The 24,347-nt window shown below is 45.3% G+C and overlaps 1 protein-coding gene across 1 annotated transcript; it reads right to left on the bottom strand.

Annotated features, from left to right (window-relative positions):
- Nucleotides 1-14: 14 nt before the first annotated feature.
- On the bottom strand, nt 15-24,347 carry LOC133114433 (G protein-activated inward rectifier potassium channel 1-like). The gene is made up of 3 exons (XM_061223815.1): nt 23,234-24,347; nt 10,514-10,730; nt 15-2,006 (listed from the first exon to the last, which is right to left on the bottom strand). Exons 1-3 carry the CDS (start codon nt 23,897-23,899, stop codon nt 1,384-1,386), a joined length of 1,506 nt encoding a protein of 501 aa, XP_061079799.1. The 5' UTR covers nt 23,900-24,347; the 3' UTR covers nt 15-1,383.

Here is a 24,347-nt window from a genome sequence, read left to right as displayed (position 1 = left end):
ACCAGAAACAGATGCCTTTTTCAAAATTGCCTTTGTTTTTATTTATTTTCCTGATGTGAGCAAATCATTAGGTAAAATATTTTTTTACTTTGAGTTCATATTCAACACCCACCACCACAAACAAATGTATATTTATAATGTCTGAACGTGTATTATTCAGCTGAGATACAGTTTGAAATAATGTATGCGCAGCAAAAAGAGAACAAGCTTTGATTGTCATTTGAGAGATGCGCCGGAGTGTCTTGAACGTCTCGGAGCGCTCTTTGGACGAATGGAAGGCGACGGATGAAGACCTCAGGAAGGGATGAATATAGCAACGTTTCCTCTGACCCTTGAGCTTCAGCTGTGGGTCAGTTGTACCACAGCATTTTCCACAGCAAGCAGACCCCAGCTGAGTGTTATATTTCCAGGCCTCTGGCAACCCCACACAGCATGTTTAGTCCGGTGTAGCACAGCAGAAGCAGGTATGTTTATCCTATGTGGAATGCCATAGTCAGAAAGCTGTTTTTGTTCTTTCTTGGTAATGCTTGGTAGCCCAGCCTCTGTCTCATGTTATTCGTGATTCATGCCAGGAAAAAAATCGATAGATGTTTTTTTTCGGGCTGTTGCCCGGAAACCCCTGCATACTGTCGGCATTGCTCGCTGTGGTATTTGTGCTGTGGGCTCAACAGAACGGGAACAACAGAAGCAGGAGCTCCAAACAAAACAAAATAACTAAAATGGCAAGCAAACTCACTGTTTTGCGTGCAAGCAAACGCCGTACGGGAAAGTTGTAGCCAGTGTCAGAAAGTCACTGATGATGGCTATTAACTCTACTAATGTTGTGAGGGGGGAAAGTATGGGACACAGGAAGTAGGCGGGGCTCCAGTTGAAGTGCACACTACCGTGTCCAATCAGTTTAGAGCGACACACACCCAGAGGACCTTGCGCGTCAGAGGAAATGGGTGTGCGTGTTCTTACAAATGCTGCATCCTCAGTAAAAGCAAAGGACAGAAAGTGATTTACCCAGAAACAAGTCAGAAATAAAGCTGTGTGAATTTATCAATGTGCTGTTTATTATGTTAAAATATAGTCCAATTATTTAATGAGATGAGAATTTGATGAGAGTGGATTGCGCTGAATGCATGCACACAGTGCGGAGGTGGGGGATGGTGGGTGGTGTCATCACAGGGGCAGCATTGTGGGAAATGTAGTTTCCCAGTGCAGCGCTGGGTGAAGTGCGGTTAAAGGTGAAGAAAACAACACAGATCACAGTAGTCCCAGTTCAACACATTCCTCGTCCTCCGCTCTTAACCGCCATTACATTTCCATTCAGGTCTTCCTTCTCCTTTTATTTTCCTCTGTCTGTAAAAAGTCCGTTCGGTTCCTGCCGCCCCGGCGCCGTCAGCGGTCCGCGTTCATCCTGCGCAGTTTGGCCGGCAGGCTTCCCTCCAGCCGGCCCCCGGCGGGGGGCGCGGGGATGGGCGCGGGGCTGTGGGCGAGGATGGAGCAGAGGCCCAGGTGCTGGAGCTCCCCGGTGGACTGAATCATGGGCTCGGAGCCCACCTTCAGGGGCTGCCGCTCGGCCCGGCCGTCCTGCTCGCCCTGGCCGGGCACGGAGCCGATGCGCTGCAGCCGCAGAGGCAGGTCCCCCGTGCTGGAGGCCCGCTCGGTGGGCTGCGAGCTGATCTTCAGGGCCTTGCGCTGGAGCTCCTCCTTCCCCGACGAGCTCATGCGCTGCAGCTTGCTGGGGAGCGCCCGCCCCGGGCGGTCGTCGTCCGCGCAGTCCGCCGAGAAGAGGCGCTCGCGCCCGCAGCACAGTGTGGGGGTGCCGGCGGGCGAGGCCGGCGAGACCTTCTCCTCCTGCTCCTTCACGCTCAGCGGCGGGGTGGGCACCTCGAAGGTGCTGTGGAACTGGGAGTAGTCCACCCGGAAGAAGCCCTCCTCCAGGGACATGACGGGCAGGAAGCGGTGGCCCCACAGGACCTCGTCCTCCGTGTAGGACGTCCGAGCCTGGCACGTCATTCCTGAGAGAGGGGGAGGAGGGAGGGAGGGAGAGAGAGGGAGCAAGAGAGACAGAGAGGGAGGGAGGGAGAGAGAGGGACAGAGAGGGGGAGGAGGGAGGGAGAGAGAAAGAGAGAGAGCGGTAGAGAGTGAGGGAGGGAGGGAGTGAGAGAAAGAGAGGGAGGGAGAGAGACAGAGAGGGGAGGAGGGAGAGAGAGAGAGGCAGAGAGAGGGAGGGAGGGAGGGAGAGAAAGAGGGAGGGAGAGAGACAGAAAGACAGAGGGGGAGGAGGGAGGGAGAGAGAGAGGCAGATAGAGGGAGGGAGAGAGAGAAAGAGAGGGAGGGAGAGACACAGAGACAGAGGGGGAGGAGGGAGGGAGAGAGAGAAAGAGAGGGAGGGAGAGAGACAGAGAAGGGGAGGAGGGAGGGAGAGAGTGAGAGAGACAGAGAGAGAGGGAGGGAAGGAGAGCGACAGAGAGGGAGGGAGAGAGACAGAGGGAGGGAGGGAGAGAGAAAGAGAGAAAGTGAGGGTGGGAGAGAGACAGACTCATTCCCTGGGTGTTGCATGCTCTTTTTTCAGTTCCTGGAGCTGTGCATTTCTCACTCATGTGCACGCCTCCTGCATAAGTCACCTAGTCTATTTTATCATCCATGACCAAAGAGCGTCTGTCAGTCTCTGCCACGACCACAGTTTATCATTTCTGTCCAGTGCCTGAAGTGGACCGGTAGCTTACTCACCAGTTCATACAGTACGCTCAGAATGCTAAATTCTGTAAAACAAATCTGGAGGCATCTGCTGTTGTAATTCTGCTAACAGCTGAAGCCTCCTAATACTTCTATGGAATTCAGAATTCTGAGATCCACTTGATCTGATTTGAAACTGTAGGTTACCTCCTTGTTAAACAACTTCTTAGACGACTTTCTTGACCCAACGGTATATTTCTGTATTGGTAGCTGATATAGATGTAGGCTATGCTAAGATGTTTCCTAAGTGTATTTAACGTTGGCTTGGTTCAAAAATGGGAAGTTTCAGAACGGACTGGGAGGCTATGCCATACTGAGACTTATAGATTTTCCTGGTATGTTGTGAAATGATTGTAGTAGCCTATGTTTTGGTACTATGATTTTCAGCAAACAGTATTTTAACTATATCGAGATAATACCGTAAATCAATCATTTTGGCCAGAATAATCATGGCATGACATTTTTATACTTTCCCTGCCCTAGTGCATGTGCACCTGTCTTTGTGCGTGTCATTTTGATTGAAGTTAGTCTTGACTGAAGCATTCGGTGTCAATAGTTCAACTGCACTACTTTTCCCAAGGTGCAGTTTCCATTGTTTTCTTTTGCACAAGCTGAAATAATTTGAAGAATGAGCTGTCAGCCTGATTTCTGTCCTTGAAGATTGTAATTGTTTCAGAGTTACCTCACCATTGTTCAGTCACTGCGCAGAGCCTTTGCAGAATGCCATTCTTATTCTCCACACATCATGAGCCCACACGGCTCTGTCACCATTCAACTCCATATTCAGCAAGGAATATCACAATAACAGAACTATGGGAGTAGATTTTACCATTTCATAGGACATAAAGAAAATGGGACCCTTTCACAGCAACCTGCACGCGTTGTATTCCGCCATAACTCCACCGGTCTAAGAGAGTTGTGATTCTTTGTGGATTTAAACCGACGTGCCCTGCCAAAAACATCTCTTGAAGGGTCCTTATTGTCAGTGTTCCTCCTGGTCTTTAATGATGTTCTGGGACTCTCAGCAAAATTGGCCACTCAAAGCTGCTCTTTTTTCCTATGCTTCAAATAGGCCCAAAGAAGAGGGTTGAGAGGTCTACTTAGGTGAGAGAGCAGTAGAGTCATGATTTAAACTGACATGCTCAGCGAGGGCCAAAATAGTGAGGGCCAATAACATGCCTTGACGGGTTCTTATTAATAATAATAAATAATAATAATACATCAAATTTATATAGCGCTTTTCATGGTACCCAAAGACGCTTTACAAAAGAAATAAAAATAACAGCTTTATTAAGAAAAAATATAAATAAAAAGGCTAAAAAGAGGAAAGATTAAGAACAAAAACTAAATGTAAAGGGAGCAAAACAAAACAAACAACTTTATTATGAGAGAAAACCAAAAGTTAAAAGGCTAAAAAGGGCTGGATTAAAACAACAGCTAAGGCTAGAGGGAGATTTAAAATGTGGGGAAAGCAAGTCTGAATAGGTGGGTTTTGAGGGACGTTTTGAACACGGAAAGGGTGGGGGCTGTCTTAATGTGGGGTGGCAGTGCGTTCCAGAGAGTGGGGGCAGCGACTGAAAAAGGACCTGTCACCCCAGGTGCGTTTGGTTTTCCTGTGGGGGAAATCAAGGAGGTTGGCATCAGCAGATCTGAGGGAGCGGGTGGGGACATGAGGTTGAAGGAGGTCGGAGAGGTATTGGGGAGCCTGGTTATTGAGGGCCTTGTAAGTGGTAGTGAGAATTTTAAAGTCAATTCTGTGTTTGACTGGGAGCCAGTGAAGGTCATGGAGGACTGGGGTGATGTGGTCTCTGGAGTGGGTTCTGGTGAGGAGGCGGGCAGCAGAGTTTTGCACATATTGCAGTTTTTTAAGGATTTTGGAGGTGGTACCGTAGAGGAGGCTATTGCAGTAGTCGAGTCTGGATGAGATAAAGGCATGGATGAGTGTCTCTGCAGCAGTTTGGGATAGGGAGGGATGGAGGCGGAGGCAATGTTGCGGAGGTGGAAGAAGGCTGTTTTAGTGATTTGGTTGACATGGGACTGGAAGGAGAGGGTGGGATCAAAGATGACACCAAGGTTACGAACTTTGGTGGAGGGGGTGACAATAGAGCCGTCGATGTTGAGGGAGAAATTGCGAGTGGAGCGGGTGAGGGCATCTGGACCAATGATAAGGATCTCGAATTTATTGCAGTTGAGTTTTAGAAAGTTTGTTTGCATCCAGGTTTTAATATCAGACAGGCAGGTGGTGAGGGTGGAGAGAGTGGTAGCAGTGATGGTTTTGGAGGGGAGGTAGAGCTGTGTGTCGTCTGCGTAACAGTGGAAATTGAGGCCATGGCGGCGAAGGATCTGTCCAAGGGGGAGAATGTAAAGGATGAACAGAAGGGGGCCAAGCACCGAGCCCTGGGGGACACCTTGGTTGACGGGGGTTGTGACGGATTTACAGTTGTTTATGGAGATGAATTGATGTCTGTCGGAAAGGTAGGAGGTGAACCAGGAAAGGGCAGTGCCAGTGATACCAAGGGTGGATTTGAGGCGTGAAAGGAGGATGGGGTGGTTGATGGTGTCAAATGCAGCACTAAGGTCGAGGAGGATGAGGATGTTGAGTGAACCGATGTCGCAGGAGAGCAGGAGGTCGTTGGTGACTCTGACGAGGGCCGTCTCTGTGCTGTGTTTGGAGCGGAAACCGGATTGAAATTGTTCGAAGAGGTTATGGGATTGCAGGTAAGTGGTGATTTGAGTAGCGACAACACGTTCCAGGATTTTCAGTCAGTGTTCATCCTGGTCTTTAATGATGTAATGACTGTCCTGCTCTCTCACCTGAACAGGCCTCTCAAAGCTCTGTGCCTATTTGAAGAAACCTTCAGCACTTGCCCTTAAATCAGCAAAATGACATCATAGCGTAATAACTACCCAGCTGATGAAGCATGTGGCTAACTGCTTTCAGCACTTCTGAAAGTCCAGCAGATGAGCCGACATGTATTGTTTCTGGTAAGCCATAGGTTCAACCCTGGGGCTATTGTGAGAACTCTCACACCTCTCTCTGTCTATTCAGGGTTCAGACACCCACACCTCTAACTGTGAACACATTTTGCCCATTTGTCCTTTAGTTTGACTTAAGTAAAGGAAAGATTCACACTTTTGCTTCAGTTTTGCAAGCTAATTTCAGTGACGCTGAACTCGCCAAACTGTCTTTGTGGAGAACAAAAATAAAACATTTTGTCAAAGTTAAGGGAAAATACCACAGCCTTTAAAAGGTGTGCTATTTTTTCTGTTCTGTTGGAACGTGCACTTGCACTTGTAGGCCAGTTCCATCGGCCTGAAAGGATCGACTTTGAAGGCCATAAGGAATGCATGGAGGTGGCAGGAAGGCTGACCTCCCAACGTGATGCAAGACAGTAACATGTTTAGAGTTAAAATGCACTCCATTGGGGTGTATTTAACACATTAACATTATGGCCACATACGCTTCACCTCATAGGACCCAGGGGAAATTAGCACTGGCTGCAGGAGACATCCCTGTCCAACACATGAACATCATGGCTGAACATGTCTCAGCACCGTCCACAAAGGCATAGCTTTCACTTCAACATCGGTAACCTGCTGGCCCGTCTAGTCTCACAAGCATACTAGCTAGTCTACGAATGAATTAATGTGACAATATTGGAAGGTGAAATGTCTCCCTGTCTCCCCTTAAACCTAGCGGGTGCACGACAGGATAGTGCATGACTATCCACCGCATCTGAAACTGTAAAAACTGGGGAGAATTACGCTGTAGATGAAACTGCAGCGACATCCGAGCCTGGTCAAATTTATTCATGAGAAAATAAATAGAACTTGCAAAAGTGTCAGATTTTTCAATTTCCTGAAACATTATATGCATCAGCCATGGTTGCATTAAATCGCTGATACGCATTTAGTTTATCGGAGTTACGATGAATAGTAATGCAACCTATTTTCAAAAGGCAACATATCACTGAAACTGCAAATATCTGTGCTTAATTGGCTCTGTTTCTCTGTTCTGTACTTGTGCGCGGCGCAGAAAATGGCCCGTGTATTGGCTTAAGAGTGGTGGCCTTACACGAACCGGAAAACTTTGTCGGCTCTGGCTGGATGATGATATCTATCACCCCTTTCATTTCGGCTCTCCTGCTCAATGATTTCCTTTGACCTTTCTGTGGTGCGGGCCGCACCGATCGATAAGCGCTTAAGACTCCACAATCCAGAGCTTATTTGCTCGTGCGCACAAGCTCGCCGTTTAGTCCCAGCCGAAAACGAAGTGAAACATAACCCCTGTCAGCACACCGTGGTTGTCCCTTCAACCGTCATCGAAAGGGAGCCTTAAATCTTTCCAGCTTTAAACACATTCACGTGCTGGAGGCCTATCGCAATTGGGGGCGAGCACGTTTGGGGTGGGGGGAGTCAGTCTCACCAGTGTTTTGAGGCCGCGAAGACGCTATCCGTGCTACACTAATGTAAGGCTGGAAATCTGGCATTATCACTCAGGGCTGGTCAGCTTGCTGGCTTCCTCTGGTATTGTGGAATATGTGGCTGTAAAGTAATTTAGGAGCATGCATCATTAACCCCCACTATCTCCGCACCCATACGGGCAGGAGCCTGTGGGGGAAGACTCAGGCCTCCAGGCGTAAAACTCGTTACGACGGGGCAACATCCTTTACGGCAGGGGAAGGTTTCAGAGGGCACGGCCTGTTAGGCCCTGACCTTCTCCTGAACCCCCCTTTATTGCTCTCTCCCTCTTTTACTCAGTCACTAAATGATGTGTACAGCATTGGGTGTTTCATGACAAAGTCAGTTTAGATAATATTCATGTTTGGTATTATTCTGATTGTTTCAGTGCGTCTGGTGCAATGGTTTTATTCCTGCAACAGCAAACCCTGTACATCATAACCAACCAGGGGAAGCTGTGTGGAGCTCTGCCCCAGTGAAAGCCATGTGCCTCAACCCCCCTGCGCTTCCTGGGGAGGCGTGGCTCCAAATTACAGATGGGTGACCCATTTTTAGGGTTAACATCAAAGGCCAGATTTTGGATTTCAGGACAGTGAACTAAGCAATCTGGGAGAATGCAATCAGCCTCCCGTGCACTCCGTGCACGTAATTTCTACGTACAGGGTGTCTGTAGCCAGACTCCCGTATGTAGCTTTTATTACCAGGTATGACTTTTAAGACTCCGTAATTTGGTTTCCATTGTAATGTTTTTTATTTGAAACTAGTATGCAATTACGTGTATGTAACCTGCCTGGTAAAATAAACTGTTAAAACTTGATCTGTTTGGTTTTCCTTACTGACACTCAAAGTTATACAGGGAATGCTTGGTTTACCCCCTCGAACTGGTCTAGGGAGGATGATTATTTCCACTTACTGTATCACGGCGTATAGCACCCGTAGACCTATGTTGGTAAATCCCTCGCCTCCGCATGGTAGTTCATTCATGTCAAGCACAGCCGTAGCTATGTTGGTCTGCTTGGGTCCCTAGGCTGTAAACAGATATACCCGAGAGTAGCTATTCCTGCGACCTCTGTAATGACTACAGATAGCTAGTCAGTTCGTGAGACGTGCACATTACGCACGATGTGACATGCGGTGGTACCAGCAGAGGACTGTTCGGAGAGTAAATATCAGTACAGGATTCCTATAGCGATCAAGTCAAAATTATAAATACGACATCCACTAAATGTGGACAACTCATCTAAATTATTATTCTAAAATGGAGTCAGATAAACGAAGGTGAATCTATTGGCCCTATTGTGGAGATTCTGGGTCAGCCCGGACCAGTAAAGAGCAGAAGGCAGAGTGGTACTACAGCCTTTGTATCGTGGTTTGTTTATTGGCTGATCTAGACTGTCTGCATAGGGGCCACTAATTTTTAACCCTATTAGTATTCTTTCAGCAACACCAGAAGGACGAGCACGCTGATACCTTCAGCCCTCGCTAAATTCCGTCATTGGGTTAGCGTTGGGTTTTACACTAACTGCCTGCCTCCTGCCTAATCCTATTGTGCTACCAAGCTGCCTGCATGCAACACTGTGGGGCACCGCAGGGCAGCCTGTAGCCTGCTGGCTAAAGTACATGACTGGGACCTGGAAGGTTGGTGGTTCGGTGTAGCCATGATAATATCCACACAGCTGTTGAGTGCTTGAGCAAGGCCCTTAACCCCACATTGCTCTGGGAGGGACTGTCACCTGCTTTGTCTAATCAACTGTAAGTTGTTTTGGAAAAAGCATCGGCTAAATAATTCATTATTATTATTGGAACCAGTGTGGAGGATTAGGCAGGTTCAGAATCAAAATTTGTTGCGTATCGTATTCCACAAATAATTGAACACGGTTCACAGAAACCCCAGGCCTAATCTCCCACAAGCCTAGGGCAACAGTCGCACGTTCTGTCCACAGTACTGGGGCTGGACATCATCTTTCCCAAATCTTTCTATAAAGATTTAAAGATATAAAGATATAATCTATAAAGAAGAGCAGACAGACTCTTATGTATTTTTTCACTTTACTCAGATGGCAGGAAACGAGACGGGCTGCGTTTGAAATGGCTCATTCACTCACTCCCTCCCTCCCTGTACACTACATAGGGATCTCTCCACAGAGCGCTGGATAGTGATTCAGTTTGTGAAAAATGATTTTGGACACTATGGATTCTGAGCAGGTTACTTCACAACGTGCAACACTTGCATCAGCTGTCAGCGGCTTGGTATCAAGCAACAAACAGTAATGTTTCTTTCTTTATTTTGTTTCAAACTAGGGCTTTCTGGCTATTTGTGTGCATGTACAAATAATGTATCCTTGATTAATAACTAATAAACAATTAAGCAAAAACCTATTGTTGTTTGCGTGAGCATGTACTGCCAGCCTTACATTCGTAGACGAGCTCAGCAGGCTCAACCATCGCAATATTGACAAAAATCTCTCCGGTGATCAACTAGTGTACATCGTTTTGTACCCTCCATTTTGCGGTGCATTGTGGGGAATATTGCGTGTCGAACTATTAGGGTGTCAAATTTGATACCGAACATTCAAATGCCCTACAAAATGGCCGATCCCCTATATAGTGGATTATATAGTGTATAGGGAGCCATTCCGAACACAGCCAGGGTTGCAGATATTGAGGGGATCACAGTAAACAAAGTCCCGTTGTGAGATATCAAACCCCCAGCTGCACTGTGGTACTCATACATGGGTTGACTTTTGCCTGCACTACAGACTTCACTACATGCTTCTCCCATCTTAATCCTCTTTTAATTTTCTGGGAAATGTAATAGAATAAGCCATCACCAAAGGTTATTCACAAACAAGGTCTTTCATAATGTTCAGACTAATTATAAAACAAACTTCTGTCAATTGTCAATAACGGCACAATAAAATAAATTAGAATTAGATTTCCCACACTACAAAATCTTAACAAGCATTTTAGTCTTGTAATAAGATTTAAGATCTTAATTTTCTCTCTCATGAAGAAAATATTATTTTCTTACCCCATTGGCAAATCTTGAAACGAGTCAAAATATCGGCAATATTTTGTCTTAGCAACAAAGTAAAAGATATAAGATAAAACAAGACCAACAAGACCAAAATACTTATTTTGGTTTTTGCAGTGCAGTTCATCTGACTGTTGAGAAGAGACATAGTCATGTTAACATCTGTTATATGGGGGTCTTAGATGGTTAGATGATTGGATTTTGTCATCTCATCAGTCTATGTGGTATGAAAGAAGAGAGAATTAGAGTAAATTAGATGAAAGGGTGCATGGGAGGTGTTTCGGGCCTCACCTGTGGTCTCCACAATGCCCTCCAGGATTACCACCACCTCGAACTGCTCGCTCATGAGCGAGCGCTGTGACAGGTCGAAGAAAGGGCTCTTGGGATTGATCTCGTGGCAGATGGTGAGGGGGGAAACCAGGAAGAGCTGGTCCGCCCCCGTCCCAAACCCCACATCCAGCTCACACTGGTCCAGTGGCAGGAACTCCCCCTCCGGAGTCTGTCGAGACTGAAACCCAAACACACACAGACGACATCAGGCTGAAATATACACACACACACACACACACACACCATGTCAGACTGAAATATACACAGACAACATCAGACTAAAACACACACACACCATGTCAGACTAAAACACACAGACAACATCAGACAAAAACACACACCATGTCAGGCTGAAACACACACAGACAACATCAGACTGAAATATACATACAGAAAACATCAGACTGAAATATACATACACACCATGTCAGACTGAAACACAGAGACAACATCAGACTGAAACACACACAGATGAAATCAGACTGAAATATACACACACACACAGACAACATCAGACTGAAATACTCACTCAGACCATGTCAGACTAAAACACACAGAGACCACACCAGACTGAAACATCCACAGACTAAGTCAGACTAAAACACAAACACACACAGACAACATCAAACTGAAATACACACACTGTTTCTGTTTCAGAATGACATACACACAGCCCCTCTGCTGCAAATTGAAATACACAGTCTGTTTTATGAGAACATCTGTTGGCTCTCAACAGCGCTCGTGTTCAGTCACTGGCTGGCTGACAGAAAGAAACGTTCACTCACACGCCTTCAACCAGCCATAATAAAACAGGAGAGCTGGTGCACGCTCCCAATGTGGAACAATACATTAATTTAGCTTGTGAGAGATGACCAGTTCAGACCCGGTCCGAATGTCACTTCAGGCATGCTGCTATTGGTTCACTGCAAGCCCCTTCCTCTCCCACCAAACCCCCGGCACTACCCCAGATGGTGCTCCTGCCCCAGAAGGTTCTGTGTGGGATGTCTGTGAAGTGATACAAGCAGGGGATTATACGGGACACCGAACAGGGAACAAAGCATAGGTGCGTTGCACTGGCTAAACCTGGCATGTGCTGGACTGGCCTCGCTCAGGCACACTACCCTCGAGGTTCGCCGGAAGCACTGTGTGTAGACAGAAGGTTGAAAAAAGACTCTCAGTGAGCTCCAGATGAATAACACCATGATAGAGCAACGATTGGTGAGGTGTATGATGCTGAACATCAGCCCACATGATTCGCTGGATAATCAGCAGCCAGCAGTGGTCATTGTGCTTGAGGTGAAGATGGGCTTCCTCTGTCACTCACTCTTTGCGAGTCTCTGTAATACTTTACTTTGTATAGATGGCAGCTTTCAAAAACTAAGAAAAAGGAAAGGGGTAGAATACAAACTCACATAGACACCCATACAATCTCACACACAAGCACACACATTCACAAACAAATACACAGACCTTACTGTCAAACCCAGCACTGAGTTTTAAGTCCCCACTAGTACTACAAGTCCTGCACACCTGCAGGCTCTAATCCATTAGCTCATGTGCAGAACAGCACCCCCTGTCGTCCATCGCTCAAAAGAGTGGTCTTAAGAGGGGGAAAAGGCCTTCATGAAATAAACCAACTGCTCTGATGTTTTCAGGCTCTTGACTAATCTGCCTTTTAGAGAGAGCACGGAGGTGAGTCCCCCACTTACACCAGTTAACGGAAATGAGAACATACTTGTTCTGTTGTTGGCCTAGAAACTATTCGAAAACTATTTGCTGAAAAATCTTATCACGACAGAGCACTGTGTGAATTCTAGAGCTCAACACACAGCATAGCCCTGCCCTCTCAGTTCAGATCTGCCTCTCTGTGTTCATGCTGGCGGGAGAAGCCTTGTTTGGACAGAGCCATACAGGGGGTCACAAAGCCACCATCGACGGGGGCCGAGCTTGAGGGGGGCCTCCGCAGACATGGGGTAGTTCAGACGGCACACAAGGCAGAGGGCAGAAAACTGAGCCAATCAAAACTGAGCCAATTACAAGAATGCCAATTACCTGCTGACAGTTGGGTGCCACGGAAACAGAAAACCTTTTTAAAAATAAGGCTGGATAAAGCCCCCGAATTAGCTGGGTACTGCCGTTTGAGGCCTGTGGATGTTTTTAGGTTTATCGAGGTCCGTCGTGCTTCAGGCTTAGCGGAAACCGCAGGTGGTGAGGGGTCTGTATTGCAATCTTGGATTTGTTGTAAGGAAGCTGTGCTCATTCTGTAGTCATTGTGCACAACATGCAGGGAGTCAGAGATAAGTGGGAGAAAATTCTGTAGGAATATTGACTATTATTCATTACCATCGTTATTGTCCTTTATGTTGTTGTCATGTCAATAAAACACAATAAAACAAGCTTGAATAGAGAGAGAGAGCAAGAGAGATACAATACAGATACATGTAACCTTTAGATCTTTAAAGGGAACATTCATGCTGTCAGCCTCATGCCAGGGAAGGATTTCGTCAGCAACGGGAGAGAAAATGAACTACAAACCCCATCACCGCCCTGTGGTGTAATCCTACAATCAGATCAATCTGCTGTATTAATTTTACTGCAGCTGAGGCACAGCAAAAATAGCAAATGGTTCAGGAGACAAAATCCTGCAATCTCACACACACACGCAGAGACATTATGACATGACAAGGGGAGGCTGGGTTGTATAACCATTGCAATTAGCCAAGATCTCAAGAAATACCAGCCCTGTCGACTGTAATTTGCTCAACAAACCTGAAGCTTAACCTGCTCATTCCCCCACCAGCTAAACACCGTTCAGATTAATTTCACATGGACACTGAAGCAGACCAGATGTGAAGGGTCTGATTTTTGGTTAAAACAAGGCGAGATGTTAAATGTCTGGAGGCTACAGTTACAGGGAAACTTGGGGGGAGATACTTAAAGACAGGCCTTAAACCAATCACTGGAGCCGTTTGAGAGCAGGCAGATGGACTCCACCCCCAATGGACTGTGGCCCCTCCTACTTTATTTTGCGTCATCTCTTCAGGTCCACTTTAATTGGCCGCTTCAACGCTAGCACTGCATTGTTCAGAAGATAATCCAAGGCTATGGGTTGACATCATTTAGCTGTGAAACGATTGCAACCGATTCATCTGGGGATTGACTGGAGCTAAGATTACGCTCCGAGTGTCCCCTTCACAAACATTTTAAGCAAACGTGGATCCTCCACTTAGCTCATCAGAATGGGAAGGCTTCCTGGAACCAGCACAATCCACTCAGTAGTCCCCCCCCAATCCCCACCCCACACCCCCGGCTCTTCGGGAAGCAAGCCGGATACGGGATTACTGTGCTCGGCATTCTTCCTTTTTATTGTTCCCTTTTCCAGGGATCAGCGCGCATCCCTCCCCAGGCCTCCCGATGAGCCGCGCCACGAGACGGCAGCCAGCCTCTGCCTCCGCTCTCCGGCTCCGCTGCCAAGCGCTGAGGTACGGCCGCTGACGGACTCCGCCGCGCCTCCCGTCCGCCGGTCTCTCCACAGAGCTTCGGCCGATTACGCGCCAACACGCCTCTGTCAAACCGCACGCACCTCCCCTTCGGCAAGTTCGCTGTCACATTAACATATTTAACATCTCTGAAGCGTATTGTATATACAGGAAGGGGTGTTAGCACGTCTATGTATGTTAGCACGTTAGCACGACGATAGCACGCACACAAAGCCTTTCTCATTTCCATAGCTGAGTTTGTTGATTTCTGGGCGAACATAGGGGTTATCACGGCAGCTCTGGGCTACCGCAGGTCACGTTTTGACCCCTGTCTGTTCGATTTAAGATGAAAGGCAGAAATGAGGATGTCACTAATGTTGACACGCAAAGCCTGTTGTATGTGTACACATGCATACACGCAAGTCCATACATCTGCACCAATGCATTTTCATGCACACAATCGCAATGTCACAAGTACTTTCTAATTCCAAACATGTTGTAGCTGATGTTATTGCTACATATCCCAGCCCTCCCTCGTGGAAATTAGAAGACAAAGGTCAAATTGAAAATCCCGAAAGATCTATTTACTACGCAAATAATCTCAGAAATATATAACCTGCCTGTGTGCATGGTAAAATATTTATATGACACACAAAGGTTTAATACAGCGTACGTTTCTGTGTACATGTATTTGTGGGTGTGCGTGTGTGCGCATAACTGTCTGCATGTGAGTGATGTGTGTATATCTGTATCTGTCTGTAAGTGTGTGTGCATCTGTGTGTGAGTGACATGCAAGTGAGTGTACACTCACTGAGCACTTTGTTTGGTAGACCTGTACACCAGCTTTGTTAATGAAAATATTTAATCAGCCAATCATATGGCAGCAATGAAAGGCATAAAAGCATACATAATGGTTTTTCAGACCAAATGTCAGAATGGGGAAGAAATGTGATTTAAGTGATTAAGTGACAGTCTCTAGAGTTTGCAGAGAATGGTGTGAAAAACAAAAAACATCCAGTGAGCAGCAGTAACTGTGTGAATGCCTTGTTAATGAGAGAGGTCAGAGGAGAAGGGCCAGACTGGTCAAATCTGACAGGAAGGTGACAGTAATAACATCAAAATAACATCGCATTACAACACTGGTATGCAGAAGAGCATCTCTGAACACACAATGCGTCAAACATCTTAAGTGGATAGGCTACAGTAGCAGAAGACCAATGAGTCTAAAAAATAAGTCTAATAAATACCAAATAAAGTGCTCATATCAGTGTATGTGTGTGCATGTCTGTGGGTGAGTGTAGTGTGTGTAAAATTTTGAAAATAGGCAGAAAACATTCCCTAAAACGGATTATTTCTCTCAACTGTACTCAAAATTGTGCCCATTTCAATCAACGTTTTTTTTAAAAATTGTGGATACATGTAGCTGCCCTTTTTCCACAGCAGATGATATTCATCATAAAGATCTACAATACACAAATTTGGTAAATATAGCCTTTATTGCAATATGGTAGTTAACAGAGTACACTTTTTGTGCACTTGGTGAATTAAACATCTATTTCTAAATTTAATTTTTTATTTAATCTTCCAAACATGGTGTGAAGAAAGAAGCTGTGTAGTTACCTGCCAACAGGTTATTCAAATCATTGGCAAACTTGTTAATCAAGGAAAATGATTGAAAACCAGCCAAGAAAATCAGTTTAAGGGGATGATTTCTCCCTCCTCGATTTTAAGCTCAGCAGCCTCCACTGGTGTAAGTGTGCATATATCTGTGTGTGACATGTATGTGTGTTTGTGTGTGTGTATGTGTGACTGTGCGTGCACGTTTTCCATCAGATGACCCCAGGTGGTCCATCCATCCATCCATCCATTATCTGAACCCGCTTATCCTGAACAGGGTCGCAGGGGAGCTGGAGCCTATCCCAGCATACATTGGGCGAAAGGCAGGAATACACCCTGGACAGGTCGCCAGTCTATCTCAGGGCACACACACCATTCACTCACACACTCATACCTATGGGCAATTTAGACTCTCCAATCAGCCTAACGTGCATGTCTTTGGACTGTGGGAGGAAACCGGAGTACCCGGAGGAAACCCACGCAGACACGGGGAGAACATGCAAACTCCGCACAGAGAGGCCCCGGCCGACGGGGATTCGAACCCAGGACCTCCTTGCTGTGAGGCAGCAGTGCTACCCACTGCACCATCCGTGCCGCCACCCCAGGTGGTCTGTTAACCAAATCAACGTGCAGTGCCAGATTGTGACCTATTCCATGCTAACAGCACCGCTGAATAGCCATAATTAGCACCCAGGCCTTCATTAGCAGGAGGTTCTCAGCGTGATCTTTGGCCGCGGCCACCTCCCTCGTGTGTGTGGGAGGTGTAGCTGCCCCGCTAACAGACTACCGCTGGCCTGCCTGAACTGTTTTTTTTAGAGATTTCCACCCTGCTGCCAAACATGGAAATGAGGGGAACAGCTGACTGTTTTCTGACTATGGTGCTCAGTGGCCAACATAACCTTCTCTGCTTGGACACAGTGTTGGCAAGCCCTGCCAGCCCTGAAATAAAGGCCTTGGGGCAGCCGATAGCCTCATGGCTAAGTTGCTTGACTGGGACCCGGAAGGTTGGTGGTTCCAGCCCCAGTGTAGCCACAGCTGTTGGGCGCTTGAGCCAAGGCCCTGCTTGGCCCCTGCTTAGTCTAATCAACTGTAAGTCCCTTTGGATAAAAGCATTAGATAAATAGCTGCGATTAACTTTTCATACAGGGGCCACATCTTGATCGATACACCTGCTCTTGCTGCCTTGAGGCCGTTTTTGACTGATGGCAAGAGGACGAACGAATATGAAATATTTTCAGTGATACTGGAGTAACCTGGCAGTCATACAATCGATGGTGAAAAGAGTCCCCTGGCACTGGGTGGGAAGCTTTCAGATGTTGCACAGTGCCTGTCAGAATTGAAGGACTTGATGTCAAAAGGGAAAGAGGGAAAGAGATAAACATGACAACTCTCCTATTCCCTTAAGATACACAGACTTGTGTAGAGGAAACCTGTAGCTCGATGTGCATGTGTGGGTGTACTCATGCAATACCGCATACAATAGAATATGGTTAGAGCAATCCATATTAGAGGAGAATAAGACAAATATTTGAAGGTCGAGCTTGATTATTATAATTATTTCTTCCTTCCAATATTTCAGTCCATCTCTTCTTCCACCTCTCCGTCCGTAGCTGCTACTTTTGTGGAGCGTTACAAACATCCAAAAATAATTTTGGAAAATTACCAAGCCATTCTGTATTTATTAAGTTATTTTATGTCTCTACAAAGTGCCCTTCAGGAAATTGCTCTCACACAATTGCTCAGCTCTCTGCAAAGGGAAGTACGCATGACTCAAGTTAGGTGAGAGCATAACCCCGTTCTTTAACATGGTTCTTCAATTTAAGCCACTGCACAAGCCTCAAAAACCCACCGTTTTTAGTCAAGTGGTGCTTATAACAATATCTAGGAAAGCAAAAGCAAGCGACTCTGCAAATGATGCATATCCCATGCTGTTGTTCTAAAAGCCCTCGTTAATCATGTTAACATAATAAATGACATGTTTATTAGGTTTGGTTTTGTAAGAAGTAATTAATTAAAAGTCTAATTACATCAGCGGCAAAGCAGAACACGCAGGCTGAATTCTCAAAGCCCAATGACCTCACCCCTCGGTCACAATGCAGTTTATGACCGAAAATCTCAAGTCAATTTTGTTAACCGAAAATGGACCTTTTTAGTTTTCTTCCTTTCACGTACTGCACAGCGACCTCAACAAAGCAATTTAGCAGTAAGTAGCTGTAAGTGAAAGAAGGGACAGAGGAAAATTGCTAAGAGGTGCAGTTATTGTGCATTTTCTTCCCAATTTCAGGTGAAAGAGACATAAGAGCAACTGAATTTGGCTGTGATTTCAGTGGTTATGAAACATTGTGCTCCCTGTGTGCTTTTTTACAGAGTGAGTAATATTTGCTTCTTTTAGTTTTCCAGCTCCAGGCTCTGTCCTGGGTTTCGTGTGTCGAGAAGTATAAGAACTGGAGACAGCTTCCACTTAGCAGTTCCATGGATTCCTATGGGAGCTGCTCAATGGCACATGAAGCCAAATCATGGAGGCTGCCATTTTGGCTATGGGGCTTTTTGGCACCAGAGCATGGACACTGGCTTCCTAAGCGGGAAGGGATGAATAGGAATTTTTTTTATCTTCTTCTGTACAGATCAGAAAAAAGCTGCCCCTGGAGAGTAATTAGTTCAGTGTGAAGACATTTTAGAAATTAAAAGTACTATTGAAATAGTATATTTTTTCACTGGGGTAAATTCATAGTTTCGAATGGACTTCAATGGGGAAATTTGCTTTTTGGCACCAGAGGCTTAATAAGCTGTAATACCTCCAGTAACCACAGGAGCATGCAAGCTTCTGAGGGAATGACAATCCCTGGTCCCCTGGTTCGGTGCCCTCGGGGTGAGCTGCCGCCAGTCATGTGGCCATGTTAAACAGCGGTGACTGTGCACACCAGTCAATCAAAGGTCATCGAATACCTATACAAGCCTGGAGCGAGATAGCCCAAAACTGATGATGGAACACGAGGGGGAGTGTTGAGATCGCCATGGATGCAAGTATAACCTATCACATACAACTGCTCCTCTTAACTGTGCTGACTGGTTTACTGTCAAGAGAGCTTGCTTTCTTGTGGTCGTGCCCTTGCTAAAAAAATAGCCCAAAAAAGTAGTCCAAAAAGTAGTACAATTTTGTGAGAACTGCGAACCCACCAACCATGCATGACACCAGGGTGTCTTATTGTTTTGGATTCAAATATGTTTCTGTCCTTCATTGATTTTGCCTGGTGCAACAAACAACAGAACCAGAAGGTGGTGTTTGTACTTTTCGAGTATGGCATAGGTTCCAATACTCCAGATAACCTCAGTTAAGCATAGAACTGCATTTGAATCCAAAATATACGTATTTGACCCAGGTTTTGTCAGAGCTGACCCTGAGCTTTGTACGCAGCTTGGCTGCAGTCAGGACACGCAAGGGTTAAAACATTAGCGCTTCCACAATCTCCAGCAGCAGCTGTGAAGCATCTGATCTGATCAATGCCTGCAAGGCCATCCCCAGGCCTGCTGCAGCCTCTCTGTATAATTGCATTTCCCAGTCTACCTGAACGGCATTAGAAATCAATCACCCCACTACCAGTAAACTACCACCCCTACCTCTGGCTCCTCCTCTTTGCAGGGGAGACCGTTTTCTCCTTCGAGCAGAACCGGCGAATGACTCTCTCTGTCTTCATGAGATTTTGTGTGGATAATATCTGGATAGTGACACCCAGGAACTTGGTACAGCTTTCATGAAAGATGAAAGTTTGAAGTTAGTCAGGGTAACACTGCTTAATGGTGTGGAAAAGACGGCTTTACTACTCAGTGAAAGGAATCGATTCCTTCCGCTGTCTGCTCTCCTGCACTTCAACCTGAATCCTGCAAGCATACAGCATAGGCCAGTGGTGCATGCAAACAAAACTGAGCTGTAAAGGCTAGTTTATAGTCCAGTGGCAGAGTGTAGTCCACGACCGACGACATGCAATGGACGTTTGGTATATACTCTGGGCGACTGGAGTACGTTTATGTTTTTTGCCAAGGGCAACAACCACAGTCTGCATCGGGCGACAATAGAACATTCAGGAACGCACTGTGATTTGGACTATAAACTGGCCTTTACTCTCCATTTTCCCAAGCTCACTCATTGTCGAAAAAGTAAATCTTTACTGTACAGTAAAGTGTACCACGGGTTGTTTATTACATTTTACAGCACTACAACGATGAAGATGTTTTATGCCATTATCACCCAATAAAATGTTAATTTAACTCTGCATGAGACCACGAGGAATCAGATTAACTTTACTCTTTCAGAATCAATTCAACTCTTAACATTTTACTGTCTACTGTGCTTGTCGTAAAGGTTGCCTTTTGTTTTTCTCACGAATTGGACGCATTCACAGATTTAAGTGAAAACCGGTGATGCAAGCTTCCCAAAGGAGGCCAATAAATGGGTGGGTCTGTCACTCACATGTCCGTTTGTCCAGCCACAGCGCCATCTGACTCCTACAAGTGTGGAGGAAATGATAGCTTTGATAGGGCTTTCTCCCAGAAGGCTCTGGCACAAACAAAATGGCTGCTGAGTGAGGCGTGGCAAAACGGATATGAACATGCAGCAGATACAGTAATTCAGTTAAATAAGCCAGGAATTACGCCCACGACTGCTGCTCTTTCTTATGTTCGTCTAACAGTTGTAAACGCCATGCTGGTGGTGCCTCAATCCTTTGGCGGGTTGGGTAGAAAGCCCTGTCATGCTGTGTCAACTCAACTGCATGTTAGCAGGCCGCAAACCCGATCTGACACAGCCCACCCTGCCCGTGCAATTCACATACAGCAATGTTGGTCTCCCTTCAGTCAAAATGGTAAGTGGTCACTAAATTGCTCTGTTCAAAGCTGGCACAGTTACAAAACTTTTTCCATTTCAGCAGGAACACACAGACACATGGCGCAGACAGTGATGCCATTGATGGATCAATGTTTGAACTGAAATCCAGCAAATGGTACTGTTCCAATTATGTAACCCCCACCCCCCAATTGGTCACTTACTGCTGTATATATTGTTTATCTCAGTTTTACTTGTATAAAAATATACTATGTATCACCAAGCTGGTCATATTAATAATTGGAACATCTCATATCTTCTGGCTACACATTGTTTTCTGTCTGTGTTGAGAAAATGGCTTCCTCATTAAAACAGAGTGCACCTCACATTTTTTGAGTGTTGAGAACTCTTCAGATAATCTTCAAAATAGCCACTGTATATTTCTGCATCAAATGTAAAACTTCAGTGTTGTAACATTAGATAATTCCAATGACTGGATCACAGAGAAGGCACAACAGCTCCACCCTTGAACCCTCTGCAGTACTGCAGTACAGCATCAGTACAATGCATATGCGCATATGCTTTGTCTGTGATACTTATAAGATAGAATTTGCACATTTTGTGTAGTTTGTTTAAAGAACTATTGTTTAAGTATAAAATCAATTTTAAAATATATATGATATGGTTTGGGTTTTATTTTCAGTGAGAGAGAGAAAGGGTTATATAGTGAACTGAGCATGAGGTGAGTACTTTACCTTTCCAGCCATTCGTATGTTACTGAATTAATGAGCTCCTGTTCCTATAATAGCGATTATTTTAGATGAATCTTTCCCTTTAAAAAGACCTCGTGGCTTCAGCGTGGTTAAACCTCAGTCCTTCTGAAACGCCAGTCAATTAGATTTTGTTCATAAAAACTGTGAATAGCAGTCCATTTAATCAAGCAATACTAGGAATACCAGTGTATACAGTTTGCACTTATTGGTAGTGTAGTGATCAAAAAGGAAATATATATAGCAAGTAGCTTTTGTTATGCCTGGCTCAGAAACACTTCAGTGATCTACAGCAAGGCCATACCGAGGCTTCGAAAAGGGGTCTTTCACTGACGTAAAGCAATAGTTGTGGTGAGGGTTAGCTCAGTGGTTAAGGGACATTCGTTTAGCGCAGTGTCTGACGCCTCTCATCCCAGCCCCTCAGGAATTCACGTGTCATTAATTTGACTCGTAGCCTGTTCAGCGCTCCGTAATAATGCGGACGCACTGGGGCGACAGAAAAACAAACAAAAGCGACAAGTCAGATTGGGGCTTCTGACTCGTTTTTCGCGGTAGCTCTCACCAAAGCTTCAGGTTTCAGCCTTGTGCTAGTCATTGCTGTTTTAACAGATTTGCATGAGAGCCGAGACAGGGAAAAACGGTTCTGTGAACCAAACTATGCCTCAATGTGCTTTTTGGTCTAGTACAGCACATTTCTGAACGCTGTATGGTTAATTGTATAAAGTTAACCTTACAGCCTGCAGAAAAGTGTACCGTTCAACACTTTCTAAAGTTCAACACAGAAATAAAATACTATGGTTATCAGGAAGAAAAAGAGATGAAGTAACAGCAGCCTAAAGAGTCATATCTTTCAAATATGAATAGCATTTATTGGATTCATACCCTAAGGCTAGAATGTAGCTGTTTCAAATCGTTTCCATGATAGCTATCTCGTTGGGTCTGTATCTTGGTCCCTGGACTATTCAACTTGATCAGAATCTTTGTGATTTCCTTAATATCAATATAAAAGCAAACTATTCACAGTTAAAATAGCAGGTTTTGAAGTGTTAATGTCTGAAACGTGTTTGTGTTGAACCAAATCCAGCACAACTGTGAAACACCCAGTTTACAACCTTCTTATTCTCTTATCTGGCTCAACAAAACCTGTCACATAAAATGTAATCCCCTGTTTTCAGGATTATAGCGATACACTGTTTAGCCCGTATAATTAATAAGGAGCTAATCTCAGAAAGGGACCTGTTATCTTTTGGACCAAGTGGAAAAGTCATTTTATTCACACACTATCATCCCACGGTCACCAGAGTTAAAGCGTTTGACAAACTGCGGCCACTAGGATACTTATAAATCTCGCAGCTCGGACACGTCATAAACCTTGCGCACGTTCATTCTCCTACCAGTGCCTAGGATATTTCTCACCGTCAAATTGAGGAAAATATGTGTGCCTTACATACAGTTCATCTTGAGTCACCATCAATCCAGCTTGAACTGTCCTCCCATTTCTCAGGCATCAGTGCCGTTCACACCAATCACTTACGCTGCCAGTTTTTCCACTACCATAATAAATTAGGATAATTTTAAAACTTCGCTGCATGGTACTTATTCTTAATAATGAGGGGCCACGTGCAGTGTTGAGTACATTAATCTTCAGCATCTTTGCTCTTTTAAAGAAGTATATAAGAATATTAACTTGATCATTTTTGCCTTCATATGTACTAATAAAGTATATATGTAGGCTACTAAAAAAGTATCCATATGAAAATGACTTAAAATGAATTTAATTTTTCCACGAGAAGACACTTTAACAAATGCTGTTGAATATTTACATGTATTGCATTAGGGAGTAAATGTAAAAACGATTATTATTATTATTGCGTTATTTCATTCGTTGTTCACCTTAATCATACAATCCGAAATTCCCCCTTCATGAATTGTATGGATGATTACAAAAAGCGTAGGGTTGTAGGTTATACAAGCTACAGGCACAATTTCAACTTACCTTTATGAGTTTGCATCTGATCTGTGCGGACACCATGTGGCTGTTTCTCAGGTTGCCCACTCTGAACATCAGGCAGAGTTTTCCGTCTCGCTGCGAGATAACGGCATCTTGGCTGAACATCAGCGTCTCCGCGCGCTTCTTTGGCTGGGACATCTTGATAAACATACAGCCAATGAGGAAGGCGTCTACGATGGACCCCAGAAGCGACTGGAACAGAAACAGAATGATGCCTTCGGGGCACTTTTCCGTGATATATCGGTAACCATAGCCGATGGTAGCCTCGGTCTCAATGAAGAATAGGAACGCTGAAGGAAAGTTGTAGACGTTGGCAACACATGGGGTGTAAGACTGGTCGTGGCCATGGTTTAGGTCTCCCCTGATATAGGCGATGATCCACCACATGGATGCCATAACCAGCCAGGCGATTGTGTACGTCAGAATAAAAATAAGAAGGTTCCATCGCCACTTCAGATCCACCAAGGTGGTAAAGAGGTCCGAGATGTATCTGCTGGTCTCTCCGCCAAGGTTCCCGTGCTGAACATTGCAACGGCCGTTCTTCTCCACAAACCTCTGGCGCTTCTTCTTTACGGGCGCAGTGTAAGTGCTGCCCCTGTTGGTGTTCACAACCTGGTAGTCCTCTCCAAATTTTCTCCGTAACGCAGACATAACTTCAGCGACGACGGAGGCTGGCGACGTTCCGTTCGAGAGCCAACCTGTTCCTACCACGAGGAGATAATTCACTTAGCTACCGGTGGTATCCATTGGTTGCATCTGTTTTCATCAGCGGAAAATAGTTTTCAACGCGTAAAAAGAACAACCTGGTAGTTAAGCGCATACATGAAAGCTGTTTGCGTTAACTTGATGAATCAAAATACGAGGATTTTATTTTGCTGCTGATACTTTCCGTCTTGTGAAGTTCTTAATTCCAGTTAATTGGTCTTGTAAATAAATGTGAAAAACGATGCATCCTTAAGCATCGGCGGTGTCCCGTCTCATCTCCCCTCTGCCTCTCACTGTAAGTTCACCTTTCAGTTGCATGTTAGTTTGTGCTTTTCGTAACATGTCGATAAAGAGAGAGCATGGGTCTCTGGAATACTCCACGAGAAATACCGTT

The sequence above is a fragment of the Conger conger genome, chromosome 16, assembly GCF_963514075.1.
Source record: "Conger conger chromosome 16, fConCon1.1, whole genome shotgun sequence".
In the NCBI taxonomy this organism is placed as follows: Eukaryota; Metazoa; Chordata; class Actinopteri; order Anguilliformes; family Congridae; genus Conger; species Conger conger.
The sequence above is the reverse complement of the archived record's forward strand: the minus strand, read 5'-3'. Positions and strand labels throughout refer to the sequence as shown.